At 36.6% G+C, this 20109-nt stretch overlaps 2 protein-coding genes across 3 annotated transcripts in view; one reads left to right on the top strand and one right to left on the bottom strand.

The window, feature by feature from the left end:
* ACAD11 (acyl-CoA dehydrogenase family member 11) overlaps positions 1–20109 on the bottom strand; it is a 30091-nt gene that overhangs the window by 8777 nt on the left and 1205 nt on the right. For both annotated transcript variants that reach the window (XM_030444129.1, XM_030444130.1), the window contains exons 2-13: positions 19159–19258; positions 18782–18907; positions 17437–17598; positions 16863–17027; positions 15698–15845; positions 15015–15136; positions 13905–14011; positions 13652–13775; positions 11723–11800; positions 11194–11332; positions 10983–11090; positions 8868–8966 (exon numbers count right to left, since the gene is read on the bottom strand). In XM_030444129.1, coding sequence (XP_030299989.1) covers positions 8868–8966; positions 10983–11090; positions 11194–11332; positions 11723–11800; positions 13652–13775; positions 13905–14011; positions 15015–15136; positions 15698–15845; positions 16863–17027; positions 17437–17598; positions 18782–18907; positions 19159–19258 — 1478 coding nt within the window. The remainder of the gene's footprint in view (positions 1–8867; positions 8967–10982; positions 11091–11193; positions 11333–11722; positions 11801–13651; positions 13776–13904; positions 14012–15014; positions 15137–15697; positions 15846–16862; positions 17028–17436; positions 17599–18781; positions 18908–19158; positions 19259–20109) is intronic.
* ACKR4 (atypical chemokine receptor 4) lies at positions 2164–6398 on the top strand. Its single transcript, XM_008496009.2, has 2 exons — positions 2164–2188; positions 4880–6398. Exon 2 carries the CDS (start codon positions 4887–4889, stop codon positions 5961–5963), a length of 1077 nt encoding a protein of 358 aa, XP_008494231.1. The 5' UTR covers positions 2164–2188; positions 4880–4886; the 3' UTR covers positions 5964–6398.

Here is a 20109-nt window from a genome sequence, read left to right as displayed (position 1 = left end):
GCATTCCAGAGTTTTATCTCATCTTCAGATTACACTACTGGACATCCAATTTACATATGGTAAAGATTATAAAATGCAGCTGCAAGCAAACTGGCTACAATCAGTAAAGACAGAGACAATGCTGGGGTTCTGCAGCTAACCAGCAAGGGCTGCACACTCCTACATACTGCCAAATGCTGCTGCTCATCATTCTCGCCTAGACCTCACTGTCTTAGATGGTGCCAGTGAAAACAGCTGCTCCCAACAATATTTAGGACTGTCTTTTTTCCTCACCTTCGTCCCAGTTTTATACAGCCTCAAATACTTAAACAAGTTCCACTGACATTTTACATTCACTCTTATGAAATTTTAATAATTTTGAGCCTATAGGGCAACAATGAAATCCCATATGACAAGATCAAATTATTTCTGTCCGGGTTCTGTCCTCCCTGCACCCTGCAAAATTTAAGAAATCGAAGCACTGAGATCAACAGAACAGGATTTACATGAACTGCTTTCTGATAGCCTGCCTTCAGGACCTCATTGGCACTATTATCACAACCATCTCTTCTGCAGACAACACACAGAGGTATTTCCCTGGGAGCTTTCTTACTTTTACCCTGACTGTTCTATCTTTTTGGGGACCATGCTGAGAAAAAGCCCATTTGGGATGAAAGAGATTCACTTATTTTAAAGAGATATGGCTCAGGCCTTCAAGCAACAATATGACTTGTGAGAAACACACGTGCTGGAAGCAACCCATATGTCTCATCTGCCACTGTGAAGAACACCAGTGAAGCACAGTGATAACTCAAGACAAAAACATTGCAGAATTATGCACAAATATTGCAGCACTCTTTCTCTAGACTCCAATTCTTCTCCTAACCAGCATTTTTTTTTTCTGAATGCAAATGAAGCTAGAAGTATGTGGAAAACATCTGTTACATTCTTAGCAGCCCATTTTGAAAAACCTTTCACATATTCCAAAACAGTTGAAGTACAGACAGATGGTTAGTCCAGCAATGAAAGGCACAGCAATTTAACCAGTATGCCAAGAAGCAAAGCCTCACCTCTGGTCCACTCAAAATCTCTCTGTTACTTGCCATCAATATTGCTTTTACTGAAATGTACTAGATTGCTGCAGGACACAGGATAATGCAAACAAAATAAAAGCTTTGGAATGTTATGGGAGGATCCCAACACTACACAAGAGGACAATGTGAAGCTGTAGAGATTAGGGGTTGGACTAGATGACCTTCACAGGTCCCTTCCAATCCAAATTATTCTATGATTGTGGAAATTTAATCAAGGTTCAGTAATTTCACGAATTCTTAACGCAGTCCAGTCCTCAGTGCAGAAATATTAATATCTGCATGTAAATGGCAAAACTTCTCCATCTTCCCTTTCCTATAGAAGTACTGACTCTTTCAAATGCAGACTGCACACTGCAAGTAGAAGAATCCCCTTCTTCTTGTCAGGCTTGCACAGTCTGCAGACATATTATCAAAAACTAACTTGATTATGAGTCTGCCTGATAACATTCAGAGAACTGAATGGATGTCAACTTACCACTTGTTTTCACATCCTTTCCCTCCAGTCTTCCTGATTTTGTTTAGTATCACATACTGGAAGAACAACCTCCCCCATCTCACAAAAAGCAAACATTTTTCTTTTGTATCTGATAAAAAGTTACTTGAAAGGCGATATAAGGATCCCTTCCAATCTTACATAGGCAGCCGTGACAAAAGAATATAGTGACTTTCTATAGGATAACTTTGTCCCAGGCAGTTCTCCCCCTCTTTCTCTCCTTATCACCTTTTAAATGTGTGATTTGATAAAAGCCTTCTGATGATGTAAAAAAACCCAAAAAGCCCAAAACAAACAAACAAAACACCAAAAACAACATTTGGGCTTTCAGGAATCAAAAAACCAACAATACAATTAAATACAAAGAGAGTCTTGACCCTCCAGAGAACACTCACATTCCAGTGGAAACAGGGAGGAAAGTAGGAAACGTATGTGTTCAACATAAGAGCTTCCAGGAAAACAATTTTTTTTAATTTATTTTTAAAACTGGCAAGTCAAAATGAAAGTGCAACTGACTTCCAGATGAGGGTGTGGTGCTGGAAACAAAATGCAATGTGTCAGACTGATTCAGATCATTTTACTGAAGCACATCTCAACTGCAGTACCTGCGACCTAAAAGAAGGTTAGTTTTTTAAAATATTTACTGCTATGTATACTGAACGTGATATGTTTATATGCATAGAGAGGAACTAGGATTTACTCTTTGTTAAGCTGGCTTTACAGAGAGACATAATTTCACTAAAGCACATGCTCACTTCCAGTCTTAAAATTAGATTTGTTCAGTAGAACTGAATATTGCTGAATTAATCAAAGAAAAAAAAAATCTCTGTTTAAACTGGGGATATTAATTTAATTCAATGCATATTCACACAGTCCCATGTCAAGTCTAAAAACACTGAGCCACTAAATGGAAGGCTGGAGTAATTCTGCAAGAAAACACACAGAATAACCTATTAATATTTCTATTAATACACCTCATAGAAAACAGCACTTAAAAAAAACAGCTGAGGTTCTTAACTGTTTGGTTACTTGTGGGCAGTCTTGTATGTGATAAGATTCCTTTCTTTCCATAATACCCTGAGAAGTTTCCAGCTGTAAGATGCAGTGTGCCCACAGCAAGTTGAATCTGTAAGAAATTCTACCTGGGCATCGGGTGTCTTGCTGTGTGGGACAGAGACTGAACTGAGCCTCTCCCACTGTTGCTCAGCAAGTGACTGCCACAGAACTGCTCTGCTTTATGAAATGGGCATGGATACAAGTGCCTGAGAAACAACACTAACAGGAATGACAAATATGAATAGGTGTGTTTGATAGTTAAAACATAACTCTGGGTTTTTTCGGGGAGAAATATCAACTGTTGCATTGTAGATAACTTGTTGCTGTTGAGAGCTGGGGTCAGCCAGAAGTTATCAGACAGGGAAGTAAATTTTTTTCCACAGCCAAACCATTTTGTGATAGACTTCTAGAAGTTTGCACTGAAATGTTTATTGTTTTGCTTGAAAGCAAATTTTCCAATGATCCAGTTTAATCAAACCTTCCCAGATGGATTCTGTAATGTGTTTTAGACAACAACCAAACCTGTTCAGTTTAACTTTTAATTTTTTTTTCCAATCTTGGCTAAGTGGATTGAACTGTCCTTGCAGCAGTTTCTCATCTACCAAAACTAAGCAAAAAATTAAAGATATATTTGCAGTTGATGTCTGAATCTCTCCTAAAAGTACCATAAAGCTGCAAAAGACTACCCTGCTGAATAGTCTCACTAACATAGTTTAGGCATAGAATAGTCACTCCCTGAGAAAGTAATAAATAGAATAACTGAATGTTTCCATTCTCATTTAGGCAACAATAAATGACAGATTACAAGACTTAAAATAAGTGTAGTGATTGCTTAAAGTTTAACAGGAAGAGTTTTGAAATGTTAACAAAATTATCTGACAAAGTCATTAAGGATGAAGCTAAATCAAATAGTTAATTTCTAACCAACATATTTTGAAAAAGATTTAGATAGCAGATTCATTGGAAAAAAAATCCAAACAAAAATAGAAATTATTATTTTCTTTCTTCTTAGTTGGTCTGTGTCCCTGATTATGAGATCAATCCATAACTTATTTTTTCTGGTAGAGAGAATATTTTTTTTTTATTTATTTAAGAGATACTGTTTATAATAAAGGTTTGGCAACCCCTCATTTAAACCCTTGTCTGAAAAACAGAAACAGCATTTGGAGTTATTCTGAAGTTGAAAAAGCTCTGGGGCAGAATATCTAATAAGAATCTGCTTACAGTAACATTGGCCTCAAATTCTGAAACACTGCAGACAATGAGAAAGAGGCATGTTTTTCTCATTCTTAGTTTTTGTTACTGCTGTTAAGAAATTTAATCCTATTTATTTCAAGAAAATGGGGCACTACAGGGGTATGTTACAATAGAAAGAATTTCAGCAAAGTAGTCAGTGAACACAATTGCAGGAAAAGAAGAAAATATCATAGGACATGACTTGCTTAAGAAAGTCTGAAGATACATACACGCAAGATTTAACTCTAAGCTGGCAGTGAGAATGTAGCCTTAGTGTTTTCAGAGTAAATCTCTCATGAAATAGTACTTGAAAAAACAGCAGAGCTTCAGAGCTGTTTGAGTACTTGTGGGCAGTTCTGTATGTGATAAGATTCCTTTCTGTCATAACATCCAGCTATAAGATGCAGTGTTCGTGCAGCAATCTGAGTCTCTAAGAAATTCCATGTGGGCAAGGCATGCTGTGTGGGATGGAGCCTAAACTAAGCCAGTTCCACTGCTGTTCAGCAACTGACTCCCCTGCTCTGCTTCATGGAACGGGCATGTATATCTATGCCTGAAAAAAGAAAACAACACCTAGAAGGTGTTACTTCAGCCCTACAAAGTTACAGACAAATTTATTTTGCAATGGAATATTGTCAAACAAAACGGAGTCAGAGCAGTTTAAGTAATGATGGCTCCTCAGATGATATCTGGTAACAAGTGAGGTGCATTCCAAGCATCTAAGTAAATGCTAAGGCTAAGGAAAGCATTTCAGTTGAGTCCATTTTACTTTGCATTGCACACATGGATGTAAGTCAGTTACCCCACTTCATGTAAGAATTTGAGACAGTCTGTTCTGCATCTTCTCTGTTTTGCTGTACTTCAATTATTTTCAAATGTATTCTCAATATACAACTTCTTTAAACTTGAGATGTATAAACAACCCAGAGCAAAGGTTTTAGGTTCCAACAGGCATTTAAAAGCTTAAAAGAAGAAGGATTATTTTTTTGTGTTCTTTTCTCCCTTTTTTTATGTCTTGTAGCTTTGCCATGGGCTGGGACATGAATATCTCCACTGATTACTGGACTGAGGATGAGGAGGAGCATGACCCTAACTCTGTTGTAGATTACAACTCATATGAGCTTCTCTGTGAAAAAAGTGATGTGAGAAATTTCAGTAAATTATTTCTCCCTGTGTTCTATGCATTGGCTTTCACTGTTGGCATGGCTGGGAATTCACTGGTGGTGGCAGTTTATGCCTACTGCAAGAAACCAAAGGCTAAGACAGATGTGTACATCATGCATTTAGCCATTGCTGATTTGCTCTTGCTCTTTACACTCCCTTTTTGGGCTGCAAATGCAGTGCAAGGATGGGAACTTGGAAACCCAATGTGCAAGCTCACTTCTTCTCTGTACACCATGAATTTCAGCTCTAGCATGCTGTTCCTGGCCTGTATCAGTGTGGATAGATACAGGGCCACTTCTGAATGCCGGGGTCATAGAAGAGTTGGTAAACACTGCAGTGTTACCTGCATCTGCATCTGGCTCTCTGCTGTTTTGCTCAGCATCCCTGAACTGATATTTAATCAAGTCAAGAAACACAATGACAGAAATGAATGCCTTCCTGTATTTCCAATGAACATGGAAACACTCTTAAAAGCAGCCATTCAAATCCTGGAAATTATCCTGGAATTTGTGCTTCCTTTCATAGTAATGCTGATCTGTTATTCAGCTACTGCTCGAGCAATCTTTAGATCTGCAAATAATAGAAAATCTAGACCCTTCATGGTTCTGCTGGCAGTCGTGGCTACTTTCATTATTACTCAGCTACCTTACAACATTGTTAAGTTCTGGCGAGCCATAGATTTCATCTACATGTTGATTACTGACTGTGATGCAAGTAAAACCATAGACATTGCACTCCAGGTCACCAAGAGCATAGCTCTGTTTCACACCTGCCTGAACCCTCTTCTCTATGCCTTTCTGGGTGCCTCTTTTAAAATGCATATTATGAAAATTGCAAAAAATTATGGATACTGGAGAAGACAACAGCAGAATGGAAGACCTGAAGAAATTTCTATGAATTATGAAGACCATACTGAAGAAACTATTAGTTTCACTATATAGACTCTCCATTACTTTATATTATTTTATATAACCAAGTGTATTATTTACTAATTCTTGAAGTATTGTTTCAGCAGCTGTTTCTCTACAAGTCAACTTTCAGATTAATTTCTGAATCTGCAGACTAGCCAAGACACTACAGTGCAGTTCAAAGTAGAACATACTGACCAAAATTAAGCATCAGGCAAGAACTAAATACTGAAATCCCTAGAAACAAGGAGAGATTATTTATTTAAAAAACAAACAAACAAAAAGAACCACAGCAAGACCCAAACACCTAGAAGCCCTCAAGTTCTAAATGTAAAAGGATCACAGTACCAGGCACTTAAATAGCTATGTAACGAACAATCTCTGTAAACATTCTAAACATACAAATAAAGAAGAAAAAATCATCACTAAAAAAGCAGTACAGGAACAGTTCCAAATGTTAACAATCTTCTTTTTCTCCAACTATTTTATAAAATTGCATAAGGTATATATTTTTATATACTTTTAGATATATATATATAACTTCATAAACTAAATAAAACTTCAGGACATTTGCTTCTTAAGTAAGTTGCATTTTTTTCTCAGCAATCATTCCACAGATACCCTTGCAGCTTAAAAAGATGTACCAGTTCATTACTGAAAATTGAGGGAGATGAGGAGGAGAAAAAGCCATTCTCTGTCTGTTTCCACATATACATAGCAACAACATCCTCCATAAAATACAGGAACTCCTTCTCTGTATTTACAGAAAATGACCTCTCACCTCTCCTCTTCTTCTCACCTTAAACTTCAACAAGCTCAGTACCCTGTGGGAGGCATATTCTGGATCTCTGTAAATGTCACGTCAAATGTAAATGCCAAAGTAGTGTAGTCAAAGCATTAGCAGAAATGTAAGAAAAAGCTAAGTTAATCTTCAGATACAGGACCTGGAATTTCTACTCAGTATTTGTAAAATGCAACAAACACTGCAGTAACAGTATCTGCTAAAATGTATGGAGATACAATAAAATACAAGAATTTAAAACAGGCACTGGCTGTCATTTATTCATATCTTTATGTTTGCATTGGTTTAGTTGGTATCTCATTATAGGCATTTATCAACCAGCAAAGTTTTGCAGACTTGCCTGATGAATAAGAGAGGTTCTGATTCTATTTGGAGTTCCTGTTTGCCAAGATTTACATTTTTTCTACAAAAAGGTACCAAAGCTGTACCCTGCCACAGTGCTGGTGAGAATTCCAGGAAAACAGCAGTTTTCCATTGCTCTGGAAGCATTTGAAATATATTGACATATTAGCTTTCCAAACAAAAAAAAGGGATATTACAGCATACTGACCCTGCCTTCAAACATCCCATGGGCTTTGACAAAGTGCCTGATCTACAGCTTATAAAAGCCAACAAGAATCTCTCACTTTCAGGCACTGTTCCTAGTTGCACAATTATGGACTAGAAGAAAAAGCTCTAAAGTAATAGACAAGAAATAACAGTAGCATAAGCAAGACACAAGCCTCTGCCCTCTGCTTGGATGACAAAAGCTTACTGAACTTCTGCCCAGTATTTTGAGAAATACTAGGACATGAACTGTTAAGTCACTATAAATCTGATATGTCTAAGCCATGCTGGATATATTGTAGATGTGCAAAGCACCCATGCAGACCACAGTAAGAAACTCCAGTTTCTTCCACTGACTTCTTGCACATGAGATTTATGACCTGTCTTTACAAACACAGAGCCAGGCTGTCAGGCTTCTGGAATTCCCACTCAGAGTAAAAAGGAAAAATTAAAAACACAACCAAAACAATAGCAAACTAAAAACCAAACCAACCAACCAACCAAAAAAAGAACCTAAGTCCCAACTGGGCAGAAAAGGAGACTCTGACTAAGGCAAACCTTCATGTATCCATTTCTCAAACTTCTTGAAATTACAGCACCTTTTTTGAATCTACCTTTATGCAAATCCAACTGTCCTAATTATTTTAATTACAAATAAGACAAACCAAATCCTGCTTACACTCCTCTGTTTACTCTCCTTTTTACAACTCGCATAACTGATTTTATGAACATTATTTTGGGTGTGTGATCTACAAACTTTCCCATTCCTTCCTTAGGATCTACCATGCACAGCTGAGAGACACTGACCCAGAGAGCAAAGGCAGCAGCCACCTCTTAAGTGACACTCTCAAGTCAAGAGACAAGATGCCAGGTCTGCTTTAGCCCGACAGCTTTATAGTACTAGAAGAGGGAGAAAGCCCTATCTTCTGGTGAGTCCAGGTATTGCACCAGCATGTATCTGTAGGAAATCTACAATGTATTCCAGATTCACTCTTTTAGCAACTCGGCTTATTTACACCCAGGGAATTCTGATTTTTTGTTGTCAGGTATGTTTCAGTAAAAAGATAATGGTACTGCAATATGAAGGACATTTATCACTTACAGTCTTACCCATTTATTTTTACCAGGAGTAGAGTGTAAGACTACTACCCCTAAGAGTCAGTCCAACAGCATCACAGGCTAGTTTAAAAAGCAGACAAATTTTACTGTAACTACACAATACACACAAACTTCACACATAAGCTGCCAAAGACAGTTTCAGAAAAAAAGAGTTTAAAGATTACAGCCATAAATGTGGAAGTGATTTTCCCATGATAAAAATGGGAAACATTTAAAGAACAATAGTTGCTTTCATTCTGTCAACAAAATTCAGTGGTTCCAAAAAGGGACCAAAACCTTAAAATGGATCTGAGCCTTGGGCTTTGATTCATAGAACAAAAGTTTGATTCAGCTCTTCCTGTTGTTTTTCATTCTTTACCCAAAGAGAGAGAATTTTCCATCTCAGAAATAGAGCACCAATAGTTTTGTTTTACCAGCACTTGGAAAGAATTACAGGCTTAACCATTTTTATTTATGGTTTCCATACTTACCACTGCTCCACCACTTCTTGCCATTGATCACATAACTGTTTCCATCTCGCTCAATGCTGCACAACATGTTGGTGGCATCACTTGAAGCGACATCGGGTTCTGTGTTAAAGAAAAACAAACCAAACCACTGTATTAAATATACAGGCAGTACTATCACCACAAACATAGATGTACTATAGTGACAGTAAGACTGTTTTTCTCCCATCAGAGAAGCTGTTACCACAACCTTGCTCTGCTGGTGATCAACCTGCTACTCATAGACAGTTTACACTTTCTCCCCTTCTTGGGCTCAGACTGCTCTTTATCCTCAACAGCCTCTTGCTTCCCTGATATTTTTAAATCCTTCCCCTTTTCCAATGTCCTTATAGATAAGGAACATATCTCTCCTCAGCCTTTTTTTTCCCCTAGGCTCTTCTCAAGGGAAAATGGAGATATTTAAACTATTTTTGTGATGGTTTATGAAACTTGTTACACTACGCAGTTAGCAACAAAATGTCATCAATTATGGAACATGAAAGATTCTTCTTCACTCCTTTAACCCTTAACTTCTTATATGGGACATCTTTACAGCACAACCATCTCTTGCATCTTGGCAAACACAGTGAAACAGGATTTGCAAACTAGGGGTCCAGCTCTGTGCAAGATTAAGTTCTCTAAACTCTTGCTGACACAGTTTGAGAAAACAGATGTCTTAATTCTTTCAGTCTGATTGTAACAATAACAAGCTAATCAGCGTGCTTGCCTCCTACAAAGGAATGCAAGCCATTTATTTTGCAAATGACAAGGGTGCAGGCTAATTTAATGTTCTTATCATATACCTGACAGGAACAGGGCTGGAAGGAATTGTCTACTCCAACCGTAGCGAGCACTGAGTTTTCCCCCACCCCTCTCTTAATTAGTAAGCATCATAAGCCTGCTAAGAACAAATCAGCGCACAAAGTACACCCAAGTCCTACCTCATAAATAAGTAAAAAATTAGGTTTTAGAATCCTTTTTTTTCTTTGGAGGAAAAGAACTCCAACTACCCAAATGGGCTGATAGGCCTGAATCCTTTTTTCCCCCCACAAACAGGGATGCCTCTTTGGTAAGACTTGCACCTTCAACTCTGTTGGATGTTTACGTGGGAATTACTAACTCAAGCTCGAATTTTTGTACTAAGTGTACTTACCAACAGTAATTCAGAACTTGTTTTATCTGTTATCTTAACAAATTATCTATCTTTACAGCTTTGCAAGTCTGTCTCACTGAAAGTCCCAGGCAGGACAATGAAACACAGAAATGTTAAGTTTTTTCAACTTTGCAAAACTGTCTTACTAAAAGTCCTTGGCAGAACTCTGGAACAGGGAAATGTTGACTCTAAAAGGTGGCTGCACACACATAATCCTTCAGAAATAAGCCACTGACCAAGTCTGGGAGTAGGATTGGATCCAACCATACCCAGAGTGCAAGGGGGTCCTTTCTGAACTTTGTGTATCAATGGGAGGACTTTCCTGCAGACACTCTGCAGACTTATACCCTTTACCCAACACTCTGGAAGATAAAGATTTTCACATCACAGATTCAAAAGCTACCTTCCCAAACCAATAGTCAGGCCTTCCACAGATGCTGAATGTTAGGAGCTTTCAAGAGCAAAAATGAGTATAATGCTGAGCTGCAGACATAAAGCAAGTGCATTATTGTTTGCAAGTATTCTTCAGGCTATGTCTTAAAACCTTTACCTATGATATACTGCAAAACTACATAATATTAATCACAATAATCAGACTTGTACTCACATATATGTTTTCAGAGAACCCCAAAGCACATTATAAAAAGGGTAAGTTCTATAGTAAATCTGGTTTGTACAATAAGATTTTTTTTTAGTACAAAATATAAATTGAAAGTATATGGAAAGCAAATACTAACTATTATAACTATGAAAAATAGTAACTATCAGGGAAGGGCAGCAAGGATGCTTCCCTTTGCACTTGCATTACATACATAATTCCATATTCAAACACATTCACAGACACAGTGGAAATTACAAGTGTAAAAACTTGTGATTTCATACTTCTTACATATTTCATGGGAAATTTTTGCCATTTGTCCCTAACTATTTTTTGAAGAAAAATTTACCTGTCATACAGAAGCAAGAACTAATCTTCCCTTCTAGAAGAGGCTCCAGCCACTCTTTCTTTTGCTCTTCAGTTCCATACATGTGTAAGACCTCCATGTTTCCAGTGTCTGAAAGAAATCCACAGTCATGCTTACTTCTTGAAACACTCAGTTCATAAGATGTAAGATGCTCAACTTTTTGATGCTCCCAGCCCAGGACAGGGTTGCTAACCTGGTGCATGGCAGTTGAAAACCTCAGCAGCAAAGAGGCACTTCCCTGTCTCCTCAGCTATTAGTGCATAATCAAGCTGGCTGAGACCGCTGATAGCTGGGAGAAAAAGGTTCCACAGACCTTCTGCTTTGGCCATTTCCTGTTGAAAGAATCAACAGAGAAAAACCTTTGCAATAAATCTTAAAAATAAATAAAAAAAAAAAAATCTGGCTTGCTGCCCATTTGCTTCTTTCTGGCCTAACATACAGCCCAATATATGTGATGCCTTTTTTCCACAGCTACTTTCAATAGGTACAGTCTTGGATTCACAGTTCAGGCATACCCCTCACGGAACTCAGTTTTGCTTTTCTCCCTCTCACTCAAATCTCTCACCTCCTTTTGCACACTTTCTTCTTCCTTTCTTTTCACTGTTCCTCATACAGTTGCAGAATACCTTCTCCAGAAAGATACACCAAACATTCTTATGCTCTCCTTTAGTGCCTGTTTCTTTCTTCTCTAAAGTATTCCAAGAATACTTATTATCTCATACCTTCAGTCTCTCAAGCAGAGGTGGTTTCTTCCATTTTTCATCCATATTTCCATGTTCAGCATAGTATTTTATTATTTCCTTAGAAAAACAATTGAAAAGATGCTATTTAAATTGAGAACAATGTAACATACACGTCAATATGGTGTTTTTTCCACCCTAAGAAACCAATATGAAGACATTCAACAGAAGTTTTTATTATATAGTTGGTTGCATTACAAAATTTACAATATAACTGAAATCAAACTGGAATCTACTCATTTTGCAAGACTTTAAACGTGTCATGGAAATGACACAGTGCCTTATTTATACAAGGAAATGACTTGAAGTGGTTTAAAGTATGCAATGATGATGGTAAAAGGTCAGTAGCTTCTGAGGATTAACTGCTTGTAACTGTTATCAACAATAGGCATAAGAGGCATGAACCCAGAAGTAAAACAAGTAAAAGCCTGATTACACTTACAATTTAGGTTTCCCATCACAACATTCACATATATGAAGCAGTTAATTTTTTTTTAAGTGACAAAATAGCCCACAAAAATACATTTTCTTTTCCTCTCAAAAAAAATTAAAAAAAAAAAAACCACCAAAAAAAAAACCCAAAAAAAAAACCCCCACAATTTAACAGATTATATAAGCAGTCATTCTGAGCACCAGTGATTAGTGCTGAGTAAAACTGTGTATTCAGTAATCCTAGTATTTTCACAAGTATCTTTTACTGAGACACAACACTTCAAAGCTGGTAGAAACTAGTTGTATAATGAATAAAAAGTAGTGCCCTCTTCTGAAAATCATAAGACAAATTTCAAAGTACAATTTACAAGTCCTGATTCACAATCCCTGTTATCAGAAATTACTTACGTGCACAACTCTACTCATCTGCAAAACTTGCATAGCTATTTGTGGTTCATTTGTTTTTCAAGCATGTACTTTAATTATTACAAGGCTTTCTTTGAAAAATCCAAAACAGTTACAGACAAACTTCTAAGAAACTTTGTATATCAAAAGTTTCTGATCTAAATCCCTGCTTGCATTAAGCAGATGCATTCACAAAGCTTTCAGAATAGTGTTATCTGCAATTCTGTCTGACTGCAAAAAAAAAAAATCAAAACCCCCCAAAACCCACTTCTGCAATAAAAGCCATCTGTGCTTCCATGAAGCTAAAAGTTGAACCATGTTTCTAAGTGGAAAATTTCTGTCTCCCTAAGATAAAAAAGTAAAATCCTTAATCTCATTTTCCCTTCCACTAATTAGGGACTTCTGTGGATGATTTACCTAATTTCAAACCTTCACTGTTGCTAGATATATTCAGGAATAAGGCTACACTTGACACACTATGGAATACCATTTTTTGTCATAGAAGTCACACTTTAAAGAATAAGGCAAGAAACAGAAACATTCATCTTTGTATGGTTAAAACCAGCACCTTCCATTTTAAAAATGTGAGCATTTTTCTGTTTAGCAAGTAAGAGTCCAAGGGTTTTGTTAGCTGAAATTTAGAATCATTAAATGGTTTGGGTTGGAAAGGTTGGAAAGGACCTTAAAAATTCATCTAGTTCCTATGCCCCTGCATGGGAAAAGTTACCTTCCACTGGTCTAGGCTGTTCAAATTTTGGTCAGTTTTGGCAAATACCTTTATAATGTTATTCTTTTTAAAAAGAGTAATTCTTAAACTTAAAAAAGTTTAAAAAGAAACTCTTAGTTTTCCCTAAAAATGCATACAATATTTTAATCCTGAAAAAAAAATCCCCATCATGCAGATTATAATGATTTCCATTCATATTTTGTAATGTCACAAACATCATTGCATAAAAAGAAGGCTGCTTTGAAAAAAAAAAAACAAGTAAATTGCTTCTATGCATAGTTTTATATTATTATAAACCCTCACCATAAAATGTTAATTTATTAACTAGGATTACTGAAAGCTCTTACCTTCTCAGATGGATATATGTACTGCTTCATGAACTGCTTTACCTTCAGCAAAATTTCTTGACCTTTCCTACTTTGATGGAATAGCTCTCCAGAAATACTGTGATGTGTGCTGCTGAAAGATGACCTGAAGAACATTCAGTGCAATAATTAGTAAGACCAGATTTTCACTCATAATAATATAAGCTGCTTTATAAAGGCATTTAAATAAGTTAAGCCATTGTAAAAGCTTTTCTTCACCTTTGACCACTCCTACCTTTTTGAGAGCTCTAATCCTCTCTCTGCCAAAGGCTTCACGATCTTAGCAAATAAATAACTATTCTCTGCAGAAGCATTTCCAATGAGATGTCTAGCATAGACACCCTAAAATGAAAATAAAGGCATATATTGTGTAATTATGTACTTAAAATGGTCTCTTTTATAGATCGGCGATTTCTTCAGCCATGAACCTTATACTTAAATACACTTATTCTTAAATAGAAACTGAGAGCACACAGACAGATATTATTGGATACCTTAACTGTGGTTTTGGTTCCTTTCTGACAGAAAGAAGATGCTTGGTTCACAAGAGAAAAAAAGCGTAACCCAGCTAAACCAAACTAGAGGCTAACCACAAAAACAGTAGAGAAAATTAAAAAGAAAAAAGAGAAGTTTGCACATGATACTGCAAGCAAGCCCAGCCTGTCCCTTAAGCAAACTGACAATAGTATCCACATTCACACTCTTATTCCAAATTACTACCAGGCAGCTCAGCCCCCAGCAGGTACAGTGATCTTATGCTATAACTCACTAAAATATACCTTTCAATGGCAGAGTATCCTATCAAATTGTTATTTTTATCAAAAATGAATCAAGGAAATGTATTTTTTTCCTATGAATGCATATCAGGATTGGCTTCCTGTGTTCATAATAAGCTGAGTTCACAACACATCCTTTTTTTTCTGTGGGTAGCACCAACAGGATCTATCTGTCCTGCTCTCTACTTCCATAAGAACTGCAGAAACTTAAAAATATCTTTGTTACTTTAAATTAGCCAGAGTACAAAAAAGATAATACAAAACTGCCTGCATTCTGGAATATCAGTAAGAAAACCCCACATATCCACATTTTGTTTTTAGCCTACTTCCCTAAGAATTTAGATGTATGTAACACAATTTACTTCGTGTAGCAAGAATTCTGTGTTAGAGGGTTATCAGTCATAATCACTTAAGCTTCTAAATATATAACATACTGCTTCTAAAGGAATAAATTGAAATACAATGGCTCCATTTATTTTTAAATATTATTCAGATTTTGAACATGTATTACTGACTACAGTTACTTGTATTAAAAATATGTGCTACTTCAGCAAATGTGAGTGTATTACCTGGGATATTGCTGCCATTTTAAAATATGACAAAGCAAGAAAGAAATTGAAGTTGGATAAAGTAGTGCTAATACCCCAGCAGCGGCAGTAAACTGAAACCAGTTCTTCAAATGAAGGAGTTTCTACAAAAAACCAACATATTATTTTAGAATACTCGACATTTTCTATGTACTTATCCTTTGAACATTTGAACAGCTTTGCAGCTTCAGGAGATATTCCACTTACACAGTAACAACCATGATTTACCACCTCTCATCACTTAAGTGTGATATGGAGAGCCAGAAGGAAACAGAGGTAGTCAGAATTCCAGATAAGCATAACACTTCCTACTGCCCATCATGTCCACTCCAATCAGGAAATTAATTTCACCACTTCTTTTTTTTTTTTTTTTTTAAGTGATAAATCTACATTTATATTTCAGTTTTCTTCCATTACCTTTAAGAAAGGCTCAAAATAAACTTTTACAGAAGTAACATTCTGTGGCTACGACACAGATTATTAAAACAGGACTACCTGAAGCCTCATTATCAGCATATTTCCTACAATCAAGAAAACTACAGAGAAGTTATTTTCAAGTGTAAAATCATGTTCTTATTAATTTTTAATTATTGTTTAAAAGGGTAAAATATCAAATAGAAATAAACTCTAGGATTCATTTCAATAGAAATATTACAATTTCATACCTATGATGTCTCTGACACCCAAGACAGTTCCTTGGCCTAAGTCTTTAATAGATGTAGGCCAAAAGTAGAACTGAGTGGCATATGCTAGATCTGCTAAAGGATGACCAGTAGTTGAAAGTTCCCAGTCCAGCACTGCCAAAACACGAGCCTTAAATAAAAATAAAAACCACAAGTGAATGCTCTAAGATAAATTCTCTCCATTCACAAATGCACAAGCCACTTAATATCCAACAGCTTTATTTGGTTATTATGTGTTTAAAATTAAAATCACACACTAACTGTCTACAGCAAAACCACTTCCTTTTAGCACTATGTAAGGATCTGAAGAAAACTGACAGTCATGTAGAGGCAGAAAACCAGGAATTTTCCTAATGAAAATGTTTAAAATTCTACATTTTAGTAGCATTCTTCCTGTCAGAGACTTCTAAACTCTTCTAGCAAAGAAACAATTCAAATGAAATATCCTAAAGAACATCAGGACTGACGGTTGGTTGTGGGGTTTCTTTTTTCAATTCTGATGCACAGATACTCATGGACTAATCATGCATTAAAAAAAAAAATTTAAAAAAAATCACAATATTATGCATGGATTAACATTTACTTTGGGAATTGAGTTTCTTAAACAGGACAGCCAATGATTGCTCAGATAGTAACATCTTCCTTTTCCTTGAAGCTGAGTGGGGAACTTTAAGGGTCTCCATGACCTACGTGCACTTGATAACTAAGCAGATCTGGCGGGTTTTTCTTTGCTTCCATTAGTAACACATCACGCATCTGGATCCCTTTCCAAATGCCACTGCTGTTAATTGAAGCCATACCACAGATTTCAACAGGCTTAGGATCAGATGCTTATGTAGTTTAATGAAGTGAGCCTTCAGCACATCATTAAGTTGCACTGAATAGGATTTATGTATATAGAAAGTCTTGTTCCCAGACTTTGAAGTAAGGACTAGAGCTAACCAATGAACAGCTTAACTAGCACCTTCAACCAGGACTGTATTAGGTACCTGAACACCCTAAACAGAGAAGAGTCAAGTTCCTTATCATTCCTTTTGAAGATGTATCCTGCACTAAAACATCCACATAAGTGACTCATTATACAGTAGGAGTACAAACAAATGGAGGACCCAAAATTACTAAAAATGTACAAATATGTTTCAAGTACCTCTGTTGGATGGAAGATTATGTTTTCTATTCTAAAGTCACCATGAATCAGGCTTTCTTCATAATCACTAGGTGGCACGTTGCTTGCTAACCACTCTGCCAGCTGGTTCATGGCAGGAATATCTGTATGTGCAGCTGCATCATATTGTCTTTTCCAAGTTGACACCTAAAGAAATACAAACAATTCAACAGATATTCCAACTGATTCAAAAGTTTCTCGAGAGCACAAAATTTCAAAGCACACGATTCTGGGGCTTGACTAATACCATAAATTCAGCAAACCCCAGTACCTTTCCATTTGCAAGTGTGTGCAGTGCTGTCTTCTACTTCAATCCTATTTACATAGTCTAAATCTAGTATTACTCCAAAAGCAAATGATTACCATTCCCTGAGCACTCCAGAACTGATCTGAACACAGTACTAACTTCATACTGTGCACAAATAATCAAACTAAGTGAAGGTGTTTAATGGCTAAAATATGATAGTAACTTTCACAAGTCATTGCGAAACAATACAGCTTGCAAATAAGTCTTCAAAGACCTGACAGAAGAAGAGAACTTTTTGAAGAGCTGTACCTGTCTTCTGCAATATCCTGGTCCTTTGCCATATCCTTGGAGACCCAGTGACTGTAAATCAAAGGAGTGCAAGAGGGCCAAGGTTTCTATCATTGCAATATATAAAGCAGAACGCTCTGCTGGGCCCACTTCAGGCAGGGAGAGGTCTCGGAAGATGCGACCCTAGAAGCATAGATCAGATATTTGGTGGGATGTACACATCAGATGAACAGAAGTAAAGCCACACATTTCAGGAGAATAAACAACCAAATAAAATAACAGTGAACCAGCACTCCCTAAAGTCCTTCCTGATTTATTCCTAGTTCACAGGATTCCTATTGGAAGGCAAATAAAATAATGGATATATTCAGTAGATGAAAGTTTGAATTAGAGCACTCAGTGCACATATCATCAAGCGTGAATGAACCAGGGGAAAAAAAGTTTCTATATTGTCTCTAACAGCTAACTGCCAGAAAAAATATCACTTAGGATCTTGTGGAGAGGGAGGAGGGGAGTGGTTGGGTTGTATATACAAAGAGGCAAACAATCCAAAGAAATCCACTTTCATTATCCTTAAAAGCAGTTCAGATATTTAGAAGAAGTGTGTGGTTTTCCATTTTCTCCTTTTAGTTTGTCCCTGTCAGTAACTGATTGGAAAAAACAGACTGTTCTCCAAGTTCCTCAATTTCACTGGTTTGCACCAATGTTTTTTGCTGAAAGATTCTGCAAAACAAAACTAGAAATAAGATTTTGTATTGTGTAATAGTTTAAACACAATCAATATATGATTGCTTTCTAAAAACACAATGTATTTGTTAAAAACAATGCACTGCTTCCATCTTGGAATGAAAAGACTGCACATTTATATCCTTGGAAACGTAAATATAAGAGTAGCAAAGCTTCTCATGAAGGAGCCACTTTGTTCCAGTCAAAAGCAGAAAAATTCTCCACCTTTAATGTAAGAAATTACTTGGTTTTCAATAACAGATGATTGTATATAGATTATTATCTACAGGTCCCACGATGTCCAAGGATCCAGTATAACTTTATAGTCTAACTTTTCTCCCCCTGACTTATGTGAATATTTCTCACAGAAAAAACAGCAACTTGTTTCAAGACATTATTCTGAGAGCCCAAGAGGTTAAATACTGAGCTGAAAAATTTCAATAAAGTGGGAAACAAGCCCTGGAGAAGCTGAAATCAGTGAGAATCTCTGACAGCATGCATTCTTAAAAACATCAGGGGATTATTTGTGTTTATAGAACAAAGCTGTAAATGCTTAATAAGGCTCTAACAAAAAGGTTTAAACAATTTGAAAGAAGCTTGTAGTAGGAAAAAGAAAAAAGAATCACATTCTAAGACCAACCTGCACATGCTGCATTACATAAAATTCTGTTCCAATGACAGCAACATCACTGCAATATAACAGGGGCTCAGGCACTGGAAATCCAGCTGAAAATAAGGCTTTCTGCACACGATATTCTCTATCAACCTGAAGAAGACACAGAACTTAGGTTCAATGAAAAGCTCCCAAGCATAAATGAGTATATGAATGACATACTCATGAATGTGACTGACAATTTATCCTCTTAAATGTTTAATAATATGCATGCAACTGAAAAGTGGAAAGGACACATCAAATCACTGCATTTCCAGAGACATTCAACAATGTGCTGCACCATCATGTATATGAGTTAACCTGCAACACAAAGTGTTTGGAGTTTGCTGAACAATGTTACTTGCCTTGTGAGCTCTAGGTAAAAGAGGGCCATGGGGCTTCTTCCTGAGCACATAAGCATGCCCACCCTTCTGAAGATAAAAGGTTGGATTTGACTGTCCTAAGCTAAAAAGAGAAAGATTGTCGTTACATATGAATTCAGGTACTTAAAAATTTGCAGACTTTCACTAGAAATTACACAAAATGCACTGGACTTGGCCTGAACAAAATAGTAAGAAAAAGAAAAGGGTTCTTCTCAGAAGTTGGTTGGGGTTTTTTCACGTATAATTTTACAAGGATGCAAGTAATAAACTATGAAACCAGAAGTCAGTGATTCTGTTTCTACCTATAAGAAGATGTTTTCTTTCACTGCAGAGATCACAGATATTCAATTTATTCCTCTGTGAAATGGAGATAGCAGTTATTCCCTGAAGAAACATCATTAATGCTTTCAAGGTATGCAGTAGATACTAATTTTAAAGCCCTCTGATTTGGAGGAAATTAAACAGAGCAGAATTCACTCTAGCCCACAATTGTGTTAGTCCTCTGGCAAGTTGTATTTTGAAAAATTTAAGCACAGAGAAAACTCCCCAAATAACTGATGAATTCTAGTACCAGGCCCCACAGTATCCTAGCCTGATCACCACATACATATGCTACACTAGAATCAGAAAAATCAGACACAGAAATGAGAATAACCTAGTTAAACTCTTTGTAACACCTTGTCCATATACCAATCAAGCCTACTGATCCCCATTTTCCTTAAGGCTCTGTGGTTATCCACATGCTTTCCTTTCCTTGTTCTGGATCATTTTTAAGACACACTTTGATCTAGTCCAATGAAAGATTAGACAACTACCTTTGCCCTTATGCTCACTATGGCACTTTCATTCTCCCTAAGAGAGGGCATAGTCTGCAGTACAATTTAACAAGTATTTAACATACAGATACTATGCCTGGCACAACTGTGATTTAGA

This window comes from Calypte anna, chromosome 2 (assembly GCF_003957555.1).
Source record: "Calypte anna isolate BGI_N300 chromosome 2, bCalAnn1_v1.p, whole genome shotgun sequence".
Lineage (NCBI taxonomy): Eukaryota > Metazoa > Chordata > Aves > Apodiformes > Trochilidae > Calypte > Calypte anna.
Note: the sequence above shows the minus strand (reverse complement) of the source record. Positions and strands in the feature narration are given on the sequence as shown.